At 41.1% G+C, this 18,730-nt stretch overlaps 1 protein-coding gene across 1 annotated transcript; it reads left to right on the forward strand.

The window, feature by feature from the left end:
• Positions 1 to 5,152: 5,152 nt before the first annotated feature.
• On the forward strand, positions 5,153 to 8,330 carry EGR1 (early growth response 1). Its single transcript, XM_069973024.1, has 2 exons — positions 5,153 to 5,607; positions 5,985 to 8,330. The coding sequence occupies exons 1-2, from the start codon at positions 5,388 to 5,390 to the stop codon at positions 7,274 to 7,276; spliced, it is 1,512 nt and encodes a 503-aa protein (XP_069829125.1). The 5' UTR covers positions 5,153 to 5,387; the 3' UTR covers positions 7,277 to 8,330.
• Positions 8,331 to 18,730: the final 10,400 nt, after the last annotated feature.

Here is an 18,730-nt window from a genome sequence, read left to right on the forward strand (position 1 = left end):
CATACTCCAGATGGGGCCGCACCAAAGCTTTATAAAGCAGTAATATTATATCCCTGTCCCGTGAGTCCATGCCTGTTTTAATGCATGACAATATCCTGCTGGCCTTAGAAGCAGCTGACTGACATTGTGTGCTGTTCTGTAGTCTATTATCTACAAGTACACCCAGATCCTTCTCCATCAGTGACTCTCCCAGAGTAACTCCCCCCAGGACATATGATGCATGCAGGTTATTAGTACCCAGGTGCATAACTTTACATTTATCCACATTGAACCTCATTTGCCAAGTGGACGCCCAAACACTCAGTGTGTCTAAGTCATCCTGTAACATCCGCACATCCTCCATAGACTGTACTGTACTACAAAGCTTGGTGTCATCTGCAAAGATAGAAACATTGCTGTTAATTCCATTCTCAATATCATTAATAAACAAGTTAAACAGAAGAGGGCCCAGTACTGACCCTTGGGGTACACCACTTATTACCGGGGACCATTCGGAGTAGGAATCATTGACCACCACTCTCTGGGTACGATTATTAAGCCAGTTTTCAATCCAGTTACACATTACATTTTCCAAACCGATAGACTTTAACTTACCCATCAGACGTCCATGAGGAACTGTGTCAAACGCTTTTGCAAAATCCAGGTACACGATATCCACAGCCACGCCGCCATCCAGGCTTCTACTTACCTCTTCATAGAAACATATCAGGTTGGTTTGACAGCTTCTGTCCTTAGTAAAACCATGCTGGTTATCACTTATAATACTATTAGCCACTATATATTCCTGGATGTAGTCCCTTATAAGCCCCTCAAATAGTTTCCCCACAATGGACGTTAAGCTTACGGGTCTATAGTTACCTGGGGAAGTTCGAGAGCCCTTTTTGAAGATCGGCATTACATTTGCCTTACGCCAGTCCCTCGGCACAATACCAGTAAGCAAAGAATCACGGAATATTTCATACAAGGGTAGAAAAATTACAGAACTGAGTTCCCTAAGAACTCTGGGGTGCAATCCATCAGGCCCTGGAGCTTTGGTTACATTGAGTTTGTTTAATTTATCTTGGACCATATCTATAGTAAACCAGTTCAGTACATTACATGTGTTTGCAGCACTGGCCCCACCCACCTCAGTACTGGCCACACCCACCACAGCTCCATCCTCTTTTGTGTATACAGAACTGAAGAACCCATTAAGTAACTCAGCTTTCTCCTGATCCCCAGTTATTAATTCCCCTTCACCATTATTTAGGGGTCCTACATGCTCTGACCTTGGTTTTTTTGCATTAATATATTTGAAGAATGTTTTGGGGTTTCTTTTGCTTTCTATAGCTACCTGCCTTTCATTGTGAATTTTTGCTGCTTTTATTACATTTTTACAGGTTTTGTTGACTTCTTTGTAATGTTTAAATGCTACATCTGACCCCTCTGATTTATATTTTTTGAATGCCCCTTTTTTCTCATTTATAGCCCTTCTTACCTCGGTTGTAAGCCATGTGGGATTTGATTTTAATCGTTTATATTTGTTACCCATAGGAATATATTTGGCAGTACAGTTATTCAATGTGGATTTGAAGATTTTCCATTTATTAGCTGTATCCGTATGTGACAGCAGCTGCTCCCAGTCTATGCCCTGAAGTTCTGCCCTTAACCCAGGAAAATTGGCCCTTTTAAAATTGAGTTTTTGCCCTCCCAACATGTTTTTCTTTTCTACACTTTAAGCTAAAAGTCACTATATTGTGGTCACTATTACCCAGGTGTTCATGGACAGTGACATCCCCAACCAGCACAGCGTTGTTAGAAATAACCAGATCCAACAAGGCATCACTTCTAGTTGGCTCCTCCACAAACTGGCCCAGAAAATTATCCTGCAGGAGGTTAAGAAATTCCCTCCCCTTTGTGGATTTAGCTGAACCGTGACCCCAATCTATATCTGGGTAGTTGAGGTCCCCCATTATCACTACTGTCCCCTCCCGGGCAGCCCGCTCTATTTGTCTATTCAACTGGCCATCTACCTCCTCAGTAATGTTGGGGGGTCTATAGATTACACCAAGAATAATTTTTTCCCTCTTTTCCTCCTTCTGTAGTTCTACCCACAATGCTTCCACATCATCACAGTCATCGCCCACTATTGCATCTTTTACACTCACTTTAATATCATTTCTGACATACAGACATACTCCTCCTCCCCTTCTGCCCACCCGGTCCCTTCTGAACAACGTAAATCCCTGAATATTGACAGCCCAGTCATGTGAGGAGTCCAGCCATGTCTCAGTCACACCAACCACATCAATGGACTCCACCAGAACCAAGGCCTCTAGCTCCCCCATCTTGCTGGCTAGACTTCTGGCATTAGTAACCATACACTTTATATTACCATCGACTTTAACCGCTTCATTATAAGAAATGGGATTTATTACTGTGCTGTGGCTACAATCATCCTCACTGTTCATCCGCAACATATTGATCTCCCTATGCACTGCTCTTATCCTCCCCCCACAGGACCCTTCTCCTCCCTCCTCATTGTTCTGTCCCCTCTCTAACCTATCTGCCACTACATTACATACTACATTGTCCTCCCTCCACATCTCTAGTTTAAAAACCCCTCCACCCCTTCTAGGATTCTCTCCCCCAGCATCAGACATACCCAGTCTGTTCTATAGAGAGGGGAGGAGGGAGTTAGCCGACAGCAGAAAGCAGATAACAGAGCATTACAGGCAGGAGCTGGGTGACAGCTGTAATCAGAGCTCAGAGAGGTCAGTGCTGACTGTCAGAGGAGATATCCCGTTAGGGATTTGTAGATTAACTCTTTGTTGTCCTGTTTTGGTGCTTTATTTAGCTCTCTCCATAGGAGAACAATAAAGACAGGGGGGAGAGCTTCAAACTGCTTTTTCATGATAAAAATGCATTTTTCAGCTAATAAACCCAATTACAAAGTTTCTTGAAATCGCCTGGACTATTGATTTCTGCAAAAAAAAATTCCAACAGTGACACTTTAAGGTAAATCCAGAATCACAAAATTACCAGGATATATAATTTTCTAATATTGTGTAATCACTAATATTACTGGCTTCAGAGTGGTTTTGCGTGGTTAACCCCCGACAGGAAATAGAACTGCAAAATGTGTATTGTCCCTGCTCCCCAACTCTTCTCTCTCCCGAGACAACACATCATCCTCTGAGGTCTCAGGAGGCATGGCTGGATCTTCTCTTGGAGCTCTGACCAGCCCCTCCAGCCCACATGACCATCTCTTTGTCATATACACAGATACATATAGATCTTTATTGGGACATTTAGGGAGAGAGTGAGGTGTGATTACAGCATGCTGCCTGATTTGGGCAGGAAACTGTCAAGAGTGCTGAGGAGTAAACAGGGTAGGAGTGATGAAGAGCTGGGGGGAAGCAATGCATTCTTGGACTTGTACTGAGCAACTGCTCAACCAGGAAGTACAGAACTACCCCCCCCCCCCCCCAATAAATAAATAAATCATGGCAGAGCAGTAAGCAATAGTCTATGCTTTTGCAGTGTGTCTGTTTTTTGCCTGGTGTTGGAGTAGCCCTTTAAAAAAGAAGTATGGGGAACATAATAATAATGAGATTTTGCGCATGTCGTAAAAATCTGCACAACATTTACTAAGGGTTATGTGCAATTTTTCAACACTCTTTTTCATCCGATGCCTGTACCTGCAAATTTTCTGTTTTTGCACACAAAAAAATGTGCATCAGTACCACACTCCTACACTAGCATAGTTTTTAAGGTTTTCAGAGACCACGAACAGGTCTCTCTGCCTGTCAATCATGCACGCTGAAAGGCTGACAGGCAGAGAGCCCTGACTAGTCACAGGCAGCTTCCCGCTCAGAAGTTGACTAGTTGACCCCCCTCTCCTGGCCTCACGTCTCTAAGTAAAACACCTTTTTCCCGGTATAAATTTACCCCTGCAAACGCTGCTCCCATTTATGTTCCCAGTAACTGCAAAAAAAAAGTAGTGACGTCATCTGCTCTGCAATTCACTGTCTCCCATTGTAGTCAATGGGAGCCGAATTTTTCGACGCTAACACTATATGGCTTATGACACAGGAACGATTGAAATTTCCGTGCCATAAATGAGATGGTAATAAGAGGTGTACACATGCCCTTACATCATTTTTTATGCACATGCCCTGTTTACAGGTGAGATAGGCTTCTAATGAGAATTCCTAGCCATCCCATATGCTAAATCTACATATAATGTGACATCAAGTTCTTGCTACATGTGCCTATAATACACAGTAGGGTCAGACAGATGTGGGAGAACTTTCTTGCATAGGACTGTATAGAGGAATAACTGCAATAGCCTAAAACTGGACTTTCTGTGCATATTAACCAGTGCACCAGCCAATGGCATGTGTGTAGCAGGGGCTGTGCTCAGTGCTCTGCACTCTGAGGTATCGCGCCCCCAGGCGGCTGGGGAGAAGAGGGGCCGATTTGGTTGATAAAACCGATGCGATCGGCCGGCTAGTCGGCTCCCTGCTGTGTCAGTGATCGTGCACGTCTGGCTGTGCCGGGGCTGCGGGCACAGGCAGCTAGCTGGCAGCCGGCCCTCGCTGTCATCGCTGCTGCTGTGCCTGGGATGCCCCTGTAGCCTCGGCGCTGTCACTGCAGCCTCCCTCCATCCGCCGCTCTTCCAGGCTCCAGCACCTCATCAGCACTTTTTTTTTTCCATGTGAAACAGAAAGGGAGAGGGAGCAGAGCCGGAAAGCCCTTAAAAGGCGCAGGAAGGAACCCCGCCGGAACCGTGCCTTACATGGTCATCACCTTACATGGACTCACCGGCCGGGATTTCCGGAAGGTGGCGGGGGAGGCGGGGAGAAGGTGGTACCCGTGTACCCGCTGCCGGCTTCCGCTGCTCGGTAAACGGGAACCCCAATACCGGTCCCCCTGTACCCTAACAAGTGCCCCGTGTAGGGATCTCCCCGGGACGGGGTTCCCTCTAGCTGGCAGCTATTCCATAGGAATACACGGAGTTCCAGCCTCAGTCTTCCCCCTACTTAGTCGACGTCACGGGTCCTCCAGCTTCCCTCCAAATAAGGGCTTCCTGCACTCCATATATGGCCATGTACGTCACAGAGTGGGCAGGTACAGACGGCTACGAACCCTTTATATAGGAGCGGATCCCGGGGAGCCGCGAGAGATTCCAGCAGGCAGGACTGGGGGAGCCGTGCGGGGGCAGCGACTGCAGAACCGGCGACAACCCCAGCAGCAACTAAGAGCACAACAATCCCCACTATTCTCAGCGCCATTTCCATAACACACAGTGCCCCAAGTCCACAGCCCCAGAGCCGGGGAGAGACAAGCTGTCCTCCCCCAGTGTGCATGCCGAGGCAGCTTCTCTAGGGATCCCCGAGGACCTCATGGCAGCTGCCAAAGCAGAGATGCTCATCTCGCCTCTGCAGATCTCTGACCCGTTCAGTGCATTCCCTCATTCTCCCACCATGGATAACTACCCTAAGCTGGAAGAGATGATGCTGCTCAACTCAGGGGGATCCCAGTTCCTGGGCGCCTCAGTCCCCGAGGGCAGCGGATTCAACTCCCCCGGGGAGGGGGCCGAGAATTTCGACCACCTAGCAGCAGGTAAGCAGCATGGCCACCTGTCAGCTGTCTCCACATCTGCATAGTAGTGCTGGCGGTCTAGCTGTCAGCCATCTGTATTGTGTGCAGGTGCCTGCTCTGTTGTTGTGTGTGCATGCATTGCCATTCATCTGGGGCTGCTTTTCTGCATGTGATGTTGGAGCAGGATGGGGGCTGTGTACTGAATACTAAGCACTGTAGCAGGGAATTCTGTTTGCGTCAGATCATGCAGAGCCTTAGTGCCCAGGGCCTTCCAGGAATCGTGCAGTGTCTCCTCTGTCATGTATGCCTAGAGCTGCTGTCAGGCGTGTGTATGGTGAGGACAGCACACATCCATGGCTGTGTCATATCTAATCATTGCTCTTGTTTCTTTACTTCAGATGCCTTCTCTGAAATGTCTCTGAACGCTGAGAAATCTGTCATCGAGACTAGCTATGCCAACCAGACCACCAGGCTGCCATCTCTGACATACACTGGCCGCTTCTCCCTGGAGCCTGCTCCAAACAGTAGTAACACCTTGTGGCCAGAGCCCCTCTTCAGCCTGGTCAGTGGACTGGTGGGGATGGCAAACCCACCCACCACCTCGACACCTTCATCTTCACCATCCTCATCAGTATCATCGTCTTCTTCCCATAGTCCTCCTCTTAGCTGCTCAGTTCAGTCAAGTGACAGCAGCCCTATTTACTCTGCAGCACCAACCTTTCCTAACTCAAGCACAGACATCTTCCCTGACCAGTCATCTCAGTCTTTTCAGAATGCTTCTAATTCTTCAATTCAGTATCCACCTCCTGCATATCCTGTCACAAAGACCAGTTTCCAGGTGCCAATGATCCCAGACTACCTGTTTCCACAGCAACAGGGAGATGTCAGTCTGGTAACTTCAGAGCAGAAACCTTTCCAAGCAATTGAAAGCAGACCCCACCAGCCTTCTCTAACACCCCTTTCTACCATCAAGGCCTTTGCTACACAGACTGTTTCACAAGAACTCAAGAGTATCAGTAACAACAGTACTTATCAAAATCAGCTCATCAAGCCAAGCCGAATGAGGAAATACCCCAATCGCCCCAGTAAGACCCCTCCTCACGAGAGACCCTATGCCTGTCCCGTTGAATCTTGTGACAGAAGGTTCTCCAGGTCTGATGAACTGACAAGGCACATCCGAATTCACACTGGGCAAAAGCCCTTCCAGTGTCGCATATGCATGAGGAATTTCAGCAGAAGTGACCATTTAACAACTCATATCCGTACACATACAGGGGAGAAGCCATTTGCCTGTGACATTTGTGGTAGGAAATTTGCAAGAAGTGACGAGAGAAAGAGACACACTAAAATTCACTTGAGGCAAAAGGACAAAAAGACTGATAAAGCAACACCAGTGTCTGTTGCATCCCCCATTTCTTCTTACTCTCCATCAGCCTCCACATCTTACCCATCTCCAGTGCCAACATCCTACTCATCTCCAGTCTCCTCTTCCTACCCATCACCAGTCCACAGCTCTTTCCCATCTCCTTCTACAGCAGTTACATATCCATCTGTTACCACGACCTTCCAGGTTCAAGGTATAACCAGCTTCCCATCTTCTGTAGTCACCAATTCCTTCAGTTCACCTGTGTCCTCAGCACTTTCTGATATGTCAGTAACATATTCTCCCAGGACAATTGAAATCTGTTGAGAATATGATAGGACATGTGCAAAAATGAATAGGCACAAACTGAAGACTTCCAAAGCCTGGTCTCGGAGTGGGAAGTTATTGATGACAGACTGTCTAGCAAAAAGAAAGGCCATTGTAAATCGATAAGCTTCAAATGCCTAAGAAACTGCCATTTTAATTTCCCATTGTTTTCAAAGACTTAATTTGCATGACTAACTGAAATAATTTCAACATGATCCTTTTAAAGATCAACTTTTATTTGCATAAAGGGATTTTTACTCTATACATAATGTATATTGTATACGTGCAAAGTTTTTGTTAACGTTTTTTATGCTTATTTTTGTTTTTGTTTTTTTTTTGGTACTCGATGTAATTTTTTTTTCCCCTTTGCATATTCATGTGGTATTATTTGAAATTAATAGGGACGCCGTTTGTAAATGGTATCTAGTGATAATGCTACCATGGCTTTGACTTATTTGAGGATCAGCACTTATGTATTCAAGCATGTGTAAAAGTAATGTTTTGTTTATCCTTTTTACGTTCTTTTGTTTTGTTTTTGTAAATATCATCAGATGGTACTCTCACATATGTCGGAAAAAAAACAAAAAAAAAAGTTTTATCTAGTTTCCAGTAACTTGGTGCCTTTTTGTGAAGCCTTGCTGATGTCTTGACACGTGCATTTGCGTGTATTGATGCATTGCATCTAGCCTTAAGGTGAAAGGGAATTCTTATAAGAATGTATTAAAGACCTGAAAAGGTACAGAGAGGAAACTGAAGCACAGCTTCATTTATGTAGAATGTAAGCAAAAACTCAAAGTCTATTTTTGTAATTCAAATGTAAATTTATAAATATATATTCAACAGATGGAATGTTGTAGTTACCTACTGAGTAGGCATGGATTTTGTATGTTATAAACATGCAGTTCATTATTTTGTGGTTTTTATTTTTACTTTATATTTGTGTTTGTTTAAACAAAGTGACTGTTTGGCTTAAAACACATTGAATGCGCTTTACTGCCAATGGGATATTTGGTGTACAACATATCCTCAGAAAAAATAAAATATTGAAAATATATTTCTTTTAGTCAATGTGTTTTATTGTATGGAGGAGGTTTTGTTTCTGGAGGCTTTGAGGGTTCTGATACCCAAATAACCTCTTTGCACCACTAGGATGGATAATGACATATAAGGGTTAATATGAAGCTTGTATGCATGTGTATGATGTGTGTTTGTAACCAGCTTCATGTACTGTGGGATGGCACTGGTGTCCATTCAATGGTTAATTTGATCTGACCTTCTAATGAGATAGATCAAATCCTAGGCCTCCTCTTTTGCACAGAATATAGAGGTCGGCTACAGTGCAAGCCTTGTCTGTTCCACAGTGCTATACCTTCACTGTAAAAAGTTTTGAAGCTACTGATATTGAATGTGGTGGCATTTTGCAGTATATCTATTATTGCCCCACTCGGATGCACATATATTGACAAAGTAAGCAAATATTTATAAAGCACTAACATGTGTTGGTAACACACAGGATACATGTAACAGGGTGGGAGAGTAAAGGACAGCACACATGTAAAAGTGCTGTCCTTTACTCTCCCTCCCCCTGTACTCCTCATTAATGTTATCCCGGCTAGGTTACTATTATGTAAAATGGAGAGCAGAATGTTGGGTATTAGATGACACTAGTCATACATTTTTTTTATTACATGAAGTATTTTCATATCTTATTGGACAATCATGTCAAAACACGTAAACAAGTGACTTCTCAACAAAGGGAGCCAATCACTTTCCCCCTCTCAGATGAACACCTGAACACATTACTTTGTGCTGGATAAATGCAGTAGCCAACAGTGTCCTAAATACCATATACTGCATCGACTTCATTACTTTCACATCCAGTAATGTAGTGCCTTATTGTGTGTTTACACAAACAGATTTATCTGACAGATCTTTGAAGCCAAAGCCAGGAACAGACTATAAAAAGGGATCAGGTCATAAAGGGAAGACTGAGATTTCTCCACTTTTCTAATCCATTCCTGGCTTTGGCTTCCAAAATCTGTCAGATAAATCTCTCAGTGTAAACACACCCTTAGGTATTAACATAACAGCCATTAAGAAGACCTAATAAACTTTATTCCCCGTCCATCTGCTAGCAGGTTGAATGTGGTCTTCTGTTCCCTGTTGTCAGCTATGTTATGTTGCAAGGAGGATGGCTGTAACTCTTTAAAGTGATAACTGAGAAGAAATGTGCAAAAAAAAATAAAAATTCCCTGCTTTATCTTACTTATCTTCAGTACGGTGAAGCTCCGAAAACTCTTATATGAATGAAATGACCGCTGCTTATATTAGTGGTCCTGTAAGAATTTCTGTAGAGATATCTTTAGAAGTGAATGTTGTGTGCTAATATGTTATATGGGTGAAATGATATAGAAGTCCGACTATCCAGTACTTAGAGAAGGGTTACAGTGATTTACCATTTAGTGCTCAGTACATTGAACACAAAATGGTATTATATTAACCATGTGGTCCCCACGTTGTGATAAACAGGCCTTGAGCAAAGTAAATAAGCGAATGTAATAAAGTAATATTTTGTACAATGCTGGCCTATCACAGAAAACTAAGTTGAGTCTAACTTTCATGGGTTAACAATATTTTGCAGTGACCTTTGAGTAAGACAAAGACTAATATATTCATATTATTTTTTTTTTTGTACTGAATCGCCGAAGGATAAACATATATAAACCTAGATGTACCAGAAAAAAAAATCATATGGTTACAATACATTGTTATAATTCTGTAAATCATGGTATTTCATGGTGCTCAGTCATATAACAAATAGTCAGGGTAGGTTACATATCAAAATTGCCTTGATGCCATCTTTAGTTTACCTACTAGAGCATGGTCTCTAACATGTGGCTCTAGCTCCTGTGAAACTACAACTCCCAGCCTGCTAAACATTTACAGATTGGCGGTCACTTTTGCAGAGCAGATCAACTAGATCAGGGGTGTCATAGTTGTCAAACTCAGGCCCTCCAGCTGTTACAAAACTACAACTCCCATTATGCCTGTACAGCCATAGCTTTAGCTGTCCAGGCTTGATGGGAATTGAAGTCTTATGACAGCTGGAGGGCGCGAGTTTGACAACTGTGAACTAGATCGTACATTGGCCATTACTGGCCTATAAAACATTGAGGCTTATGGTCCTTTTACACGGAGCGATAATTCGCCCGATCGCACGATTAACGATTTTGAATGAACTATGTTTTTTTTATAACGATCAGCGTTTAGACGGAACGATACATCGTACGGAAAATTCACTATGTGATCGTTTTGCGATCGTTTAATCCTATCTCACACATAGGTGAAATCGTTGAAAGACTGTTTACACTGAACGATCTGCGAATTTTTTGCGAACGATCAACGATGATTTGAGAACATGTTGAAAGATCAAAATGAACGATTTATCGCTCGTCGTTTGATCGTTCGCTGCTTTTACACATACGATTATCGTTCAAATTCGATTGTTATCGTGCAAATTCGAACGATAAATCGTTCCGTGTAAAAGGACCATAAGGCCTGGGCTATACTGCAACTTTTTGTAGTGCTACTTATTGATTTTAACTATTGAGCTACTGCTGCAGTCCACAAGATAGAAACTTGTAGCCAAATCTATTGCTTAGGATCACGGCTGTAGCTTCATGGTTAAAATCAATTAGTGGAACTAAAAACAGTTGCAGTGTAGCCCTAACCTAAAGTACGATGCAGCTACCACTGCTCTATAGGTAAGTCATGCTGTGTAATGAATCAATCATGGTTTATTTCCAATCATTATGTGCTTTCATGCTCCTCTGTATACTAACAGCAATGTCATTATACATTAAAATCCTGATTAGCTATCATTTATATAGTTATACCAAGCAAATGACTTCTATGACTCACCTGTACTCGGGCTAACATGACCTTAAAGGGGTAGTCCACCAAAAAAAAATTTCTTTCATATCAACTGCTACCATGAAGTGCCAGAGATTTGTAATTTACTTCTATTAAAAAATCTCAAGCCTTCCAGTACTTATCAGCTGCTGTATGCCCAACAGGAAGTTGTATTATTTCCAGTCTGGAGAGCAGGAGAGGTTTTCTATGGGGATTTGCTCCTGCTTTGGACAGTTCCTGACATGGACAGAGGAGGCAACAGAGAGCACGGGGTCAGACAGGAAAGAAAACACCACTTCCTGCTGGACACACAGCAGCTAATAAGTACTGGAAGACTTAAGATTTTTTAATAAAAGTGAATTACAAATCTCTGGCACTTTATGGCACCAGTTGATTTGAAAGAAAAATTTTTTGGGTGGACTACCCCTTTAAGTCCTAGCATCCTAAATTAAATGTTTCTATATCAGTGCTCAGATCATAGTGACTTGATGGTATTGGGCTTTTTATTAACAACAAAACTATTTTTTTTTCTATTTTTTTTACTAGACAAATCTGGATGGAAATCTATAAAACACAGGGCAGCTTAGATAAACCTAAGGGGATTCTGGAGGAGTGTTGTTTTTCTGTAAACATCTTGGGGGAGATTTATCAAACATGGTGTAAAGTGAAACTGGCTCAGTTGCCCCTAGCAACCAGTCAGATTCCACTTTTCATTCCTCACAGACTCTTTGAAAAATAAAGGTGGAATGTGATTGGTTGCTAGGAGCAACTGAGCCAGTTTCCCTTTACACTATGTTTGATAAATCTCCCCCTTATTTTCCATTTCCTTAAAACACAGATCTACATTTTTGTGCTTGGCAGTTTTTGGGATCCATATTATTTATTTTGCTAATGACAGGACTCTAGGTCCCAAGAGAGAGGTTTTCCAAAAAAAAAAAAAAAAATGACTGCAGATGGGGAGCATGGACCCAATGGGACCCCTCCACCATACGCCGGCACCTAGCATGCCTGTTTTCTGAATACTCCTCTGGTGGTGGGCAAAAAGGACAAAAGAACTCGGCATTTTAAATCCAACAAGTCTGATCTATCTCTTCTTCCACATTATCTGACAGGATAATCAGGAGCCCACTATATGCATAAGATAAGTTTTCTGGTCCCACAAACACACGTCTAATGTGTATTGTTAGCTTTACTGATATATGATCTTGGCAAGATAACATAGAATAGTATGTATGTGGGTGGGAAAAAAATGCAGAGGCCTTTGGCCTGATTGCTATGAGGACTGGAAGAAATGACTGATAATTGAATTCTTTTGCTCAGGAGATGGAGTTACAGGCTAGTCAAGTTATGGTTAGGCTAGTAAGACAGGGAAATTACTGCTGTCATTGTCTGTGAGCCAATGAACCCCAAATTCTGTACTTAGTGCTCAGTGTTTCTCTTCAACAATCCAATGACTCATCTAAAAAAAATTTAAAAAAAGAAACAGTTATGCTAACCAACGTCTTTTAAAGATTATGTATTTTTAAGCATTTTAGACATCTGTTATTTTCATTAGTGATGAGTAATTTGTGTTATTTCACAGAAAGAGTAGTGGATCCAAAATGCGGCGTTCCAGTAAAAGCCAGAAGAGAATTAAAACTTAATGTTTTACTCTTATAGGCAAATAAAACCCACATTATCTCTTATCCATCTTTTGCAAATTTGCAGTGAAAAGACTTGGAAAAGACACAAGGTTTAAAATGCTTTGGGAGTAGAGGTTCCCTTAGAGGTTCCTTCTTTCCTTTTTTCTTACTTGTGTGCGTGCGTGTGTGTGTGTGGGGGGGGATTTACCATACAGTAAAAATATTGGCCACACTGCTTTAAAGGGGGTTGGCCTTTTTATAGTAAAATAGTTCAGTGTACAGTTTTAGAAAGTTTACTCGTGTACTCACTGCACTTACTGACAGCAGCTCCCTGTGTACATCATAGAGCCAAAATCAGACTCCCCTCCTCCATGTTTTGCTCTCCTGCTCTGTGATGATTATGTCCATAAGATGGCCAACATGGAGGAGCATGTGACCTTTCCCCACCCTCTGTTTCCACCACTTATTCTGTATATGCAAATTGAGGATACAGAGAGGGGGGCATGGTCACATGCTTTTCCATGCTGCCCATGTTATGGACAGAAATACCACAAAGCAGGACAGCACAGCCTAGGAGAAGTGGAGTCTGATTTACATCTATGGAGTACATTGGAAGCTGCTGTCAGTAGAGATGGATGAACCTTGAGCACACTTACATTCATCCAAATACTCTTCATCTGGTTACTGGTGGCTGAAGAAGTTGGATACAGCCCTAAAGCTGCCTGGAAAACAATGACACAGCCATAGGCTGTAACCATATTTTCAGGACTCCCTAGGGCTGCACCCAACTTCTTCAGACACCGGTAATCAAATGCAGAGCATTCAGGTTTGGACGAACCCGAGCAAGTTCGAGGTTTGCACATCTGTTACTGTCAGGAAGTGGAGTGAATACACTTACTAATACTATACACTAAACTATTTTACTATAAAGTGGCCAAGCCCTTTAACTGAAGATTTACTAAGTATATAAGCTCTGCTTGCCTTCAACATTTTAAGAATTTTAAGGTAGTAGCACTTAAAGATCATTGATAGAAAGGGATCTCTAGGACAAAGAGCATGTCATAGACAGTAGTCAGGTAGGTGAAGCAGCATCTATGGTTCTGGAGAGAAAGTTATTGAAAATAAGACATTTGTGTCAAAATGTTCCGCAATGTACTTATTTTTTTTCAAGCGCTTATTGTAGTGGCATTATCTGCATCTTCAATAGTTGTTGCTAGTCTGCACTTGAACAATGTGTAGTGAAAAGCTTTAACATACTTGTGTTAAAACCAGCAAAACCTGAGTTGTCTCCTATTTAGAATCACTGGTCTTGACTTTGACATTATCCCTTTTCTTTGGCAACACACTACAATGCATAATACTTTGCCTAGAGTGGCCCTTCAGGCATTCAGGGAACATTAGAGGCAGTATGGGGTAGTTTCTTAAACAAAGATGGGTGATATACTTCTATGCAATCCACCAGTGAGAGAAGTCTTCATCTTCCTTACATCTTGGCTTTCACTATAGTAGATATTCGGTGGGAGATCGAGTTCTCGACCAGCCTCGCCTATACATTTCCACATTTCTGGAAGACCTGCTCCATCTCCATATTTCAGAAGATGGCTTTGTAGCCAATCCTTCTGCACATTTTATATTCCAGTTTTGAAAATGTTTCTAGTGAACCTGAGATATCAAAGCTGACATTAAACTAACTGTACAAAGCTAAAGCCACTTGTTTAGCAGGGTAAGTTCCACTTTTAAAGAACCACTAAATGCATAATATTATGTTTAAAAAAACTCAAAAATAGTTTACTTTTTCTGGTGTACACTGTGCTTTATAAATAATGTTTGCTTTGTGTTGTAGGTCAGTATGATTATGGTTATATCACATTAATATTGTTTTAACTACTTTTACAAAATAAGAAAAAAAAGATTTGCTTTTTGCCACTGTATTCTGAGATCCCATAATGCTTTTATTTAATTTTTGGTATTAGACCTGTGTGAGAGCCTGACTATTGTCTAGTAAGCTGTAAGTTTTATTAGTATCATTTTGGAGTAAAATGCCATTTTTTTTTACCACTTATAATTATTTGGCAGTTGACCAAAATACCTTTCTGGATTTTTTTCTGTTTACACAGAAAACAAGTTTTGGCATTTTCAATTGTGTCTGTTTTTAAATTGAAAAATGCGGGGACTCAAATATTTAATTTCTTGGTTGCTTAACAGTTTGTATTACTTTACTATTGTAGTATACTGTAGTTTTACTGGTGTCCAATTACATCCTGCAACTGGCAGGGAGAAAAGGAAATACTATCAAGCCTTCTCTAGACCGCTAGATGCCATAAGAACCCAAAAGCAACCCATCACTCTGGGCAATTATTATGACTAGGGTGCCCCTCCCCCCTCACACCATTAGGCTGGGTTCACACTACGTATATTTCAGTCAGTATTGTGGTCCTCATATTGCAACCAAAACCAGGAGTGGATTAAAAACACAGAAAGGATCTGTTCACACAATGTTGAAATTGAGTGAATGGCCGCCATATAACAGTAAATAACTGCCATTATTTCAATACAACAGCCGTTGTTTTAAAATAACAGCAAATATTTGCCATTAAATGGCGGCCATCCACTCAATTTCAAGATTGTGTGAACAGATCATTTCTGTGTTTTTAATCCACTCCTGGTTTTGGTTGCAATACTGACTGAAATATACGTAGTGTGAACCCAGCCTTATAGTGTTAGCTGGAGTACACAGCTGGTACTGCCATATATGCAGTGGGCTTAGCCCATAAGTCCATGTTCCCTCTTCCCAATAGTCATCTATGTATGGTGGATAAGGGGTTAATAAGCCAAAAATTAAAAACATAATTCGTAAAATATTCTACTAGCTCCACATATGACTGATGATTTTGCATTGGTTTGTCCACACTTTGTAATATAATAACTGCAAGTATTTTGTCATGGCTTCATCTACTTATTTACAAATTCTAAAACTGTATGTAGCCAAAGAAACGTAATAAACCTTACACAAAATGTATCCGTCAGTATTTAAGGAAATTCTGTTACATTTGTATTGCAGACCAATCCTTTCTGTATTATAGAGCAATCAGTAAGCAAACATAGATCCTTAAATGATGAAGATTTAAAATGCAATGTATAATAAAAAGTTGCAAAATTTTTCATTGTTTCATGATAAGGCATTTTATAAATAAACCACATAATAAAAACTGAGCCATGTGTTGCAGATCACTGATATAGGAGAAAAAAAACATAATAATATATTAATTCTAATATTTTGAAGCAAGTACACATAATTTATGTGTTTGTTTTTTATTGCTATATATAATATTTTCATGGTAGCACCATGTGGAGTCTACAGCTAACATAAGGTGCAAATTAGGCCAATACCATGACCACTATGGCGGTACCCTTTCTAGGTATTATCTTTTCCCACATTTACCAAAGAAACTATATATCCTATCTCTTAATTATCCATGCAGTGGTTTTCCTGTGTTGTGCTCAGGGAACCTTTACAGCGCCGTATGTTTGTTCTTGTAAGTAGACTGTGTGAAGGATTGTTTCTTCTTTCATAAACATATTCATCAAGTAAGCATTGTAACAACAAACCCATACCATGCTGTGTTATTTTATGGGGTGGATTCATCACGCTGTGTTATTATAGACAAGTGATGAATCAGTCCCTAAGAGTAAAACTGTATGGCAATATATGTTATGTGTTACTACATTTCACAGCATTTTCTGACAACTTAAAACTATCACTGCCATGGTCAGCCTGAAACAGCGACAAAAAGAATGCCATTAAAATAGTTGCCATAGTATAAGAAATGCTAAGAAATTGTACTTGTGTACAGAGGTAGAGCCAAGTCTACTGCCTAGATTCCAACCACTCAACCACTGTACTTGGAAGAAAATTAACATATACAGTATATTCTTACTTTTACAAGTGTCTGGGATGGGCTTAATATAAAAAGAAAAAACCTGTGCTCACCTATTGCCATCCCCAGTCACTGCTGTTCTAGCGGTGCCCAGTCCCTGCTAATCCCCACATGCTGGTCTCCCTCATTGTTGGCTTGAGGTCACTGTGGCAGCCAGTGATTGGCAAAGCAGCCATTTCAATTGGCATTATTAAGGGATGACAGCAGGTGAGTAAGGTTAAATTTTTGCATCATCCCTGACCAATAAAAAATATAAATTAATAAATATAATTAACTTTTAAGAATCTAAAGAAGATGGACAAGGTATGTGAATTTTAAAAGGGTATGCTGCCAAATAAAAATTATGTCTTTTATATTTCTATTATAACTTTGTAAAGCAACTTTATTAAAGAAAATATAAAAATGAGTGCCACTAACAGTGCAGCCATTGACACCCTATAGCAGAATGAGGGCGGATTGACAGTTATCCATGTATATCCTGATCCCTTTACATGTCTAATGTCCATTATAATAGACATCAGAGAAGGCTTAGTATTGCTAGTGCTGCATGCAGTAGCAGCAGCTCTAGCGATACGTACTGTAACTGTGGGAGGACCAGGGCCATTGGTGGCAACATGGGGGCCATGTTGCCTCTTACTGTTGCCAGTCAATGTAAAAAAAAAGAAACATTACATTTAAGTTTTATAACTTCATGAAAGAAATGTAAATATATATATATATATATATATATATATATATATATATACACACACACGCGTTGTTTTTTTGTTTGCTGGAACATTTCTTTAAGAATTTCATACCCCTCCTCCACCAACTAAAAAAATAGGATTCTTAGAGTGCCTTTAAACTGCTTAAAAGATAAGTAAAATTGCCTAATTTTTGTGTAAATTTAGACAATTTATCATCCCCTTTGTATTGCAGTCTTAGTGGAATGTGTACCTCTGATGGATACAGCTGTATAGGTATACAGTGGCTTCTGTCACCCATACTATATGTTTACAGCAAATAGACACAGCAATACACAGTGTGAAGACAGCCTCATAGAAATATGTGCTACATTTGTATAGGGATGCAAAGGGTAACTGGTGGGATTTGCTCTATAGAATACAAAGATGAGCTATTTTTGTCAGCTTCATAGAAGTCAGAGTGGAATGTGCATTAGATTAACAGAAAATGTGAACAAGCAAGTTTATACACTTGTCAAGTGTACCAGCTCTTATCTACACTCCCTCTAATAAGGTCCGGAAATATTTAGATGGTCACCTTTATTGTTCTTTTTGACAAGTTACTGAAGCATGGTGAAAGACAGTAGTGCAAAGATGGACATCCTTAAGTTCCACAGCCTACCTTACTTACTATCTTGAAAATCGGTTACTTAACCCAACAGCCAATGGTCCAGATTATATGGCTATTTCATGTAGTCCTTGGACTGGTAAGAAAATACTAGCTATCTCAGGTTAAGGTGTCAAATGACCTGGCACAGTAGCTTTTTTTTTTTTTAGCATCTGCAGTAAGTGGATCAGGAGCAATCACCCAATAAAAATAGGAAAGACATGATGAGACATGATTAATGGGGTTATTCAGAGAAAATGTTATACTTAAAGTGAATGTACCACTAGTACATCGATTTTTATATGAATAAACCAGCCCCAGTTTATTCCCATGCACCAGCCTGGCATGAAGCGCTGTAGGGGGGGCCCGCCGGCCCCCAGTGTGAAGAAACCCCCTTCCCTTTGCGATGTGGCTCCATTAGAATCAGTGAGGGGAAAGGAAGGTCTTCACACTGCTGGTCCACCTCCAGTGCTTCATGCCGGGTCAGTGCTTGGGAATAAACTTGCACCATGCTCAGGAACCGGGCCATGGTTCAAAAAAAGGACCATAGCACCAGCATCCCTGTGCTGGCAAAGGGTCTATTAGTATTAAAAAAAAAAAAAAAAAAAAGCGATGCAATAGTGGTATAAACGCATTAACAGAACTTAGTG

This window comes from Dendropsophus ebraccatus, chromosome 1, assembly GCF_027789765.1.
Source record: "Dendropsophus ebraccatus isolate aDenEbr1 chromosome 1, aDenEbr1.pat, whole genome shotgun sequence".
In the NCBI taxonomy this organism is placed as follows: domain Eukaryota; kingdom Metazoa; phylum Chordata; class Amphibia; order Anura; family Hylidae; genus Dendropsophus; species Dendropsophus ebraccatus.

Coding starts and splice junctions, on each gene's coding strand:
- EGR1 (XM_069973024.1), top strand. CDS start 5,388: ATGGCAGCTGCCAAAGCAGAGATGCTCATCTCGCCTCTGCAGATCTCT. Junction 5,608..5,984: donor TTTCGACCACCTAGCAGCAG/GTAAGCAGCATG, acceptor TCTTTACTTCAG/ATGCCTTCTCTGAAATGTCT.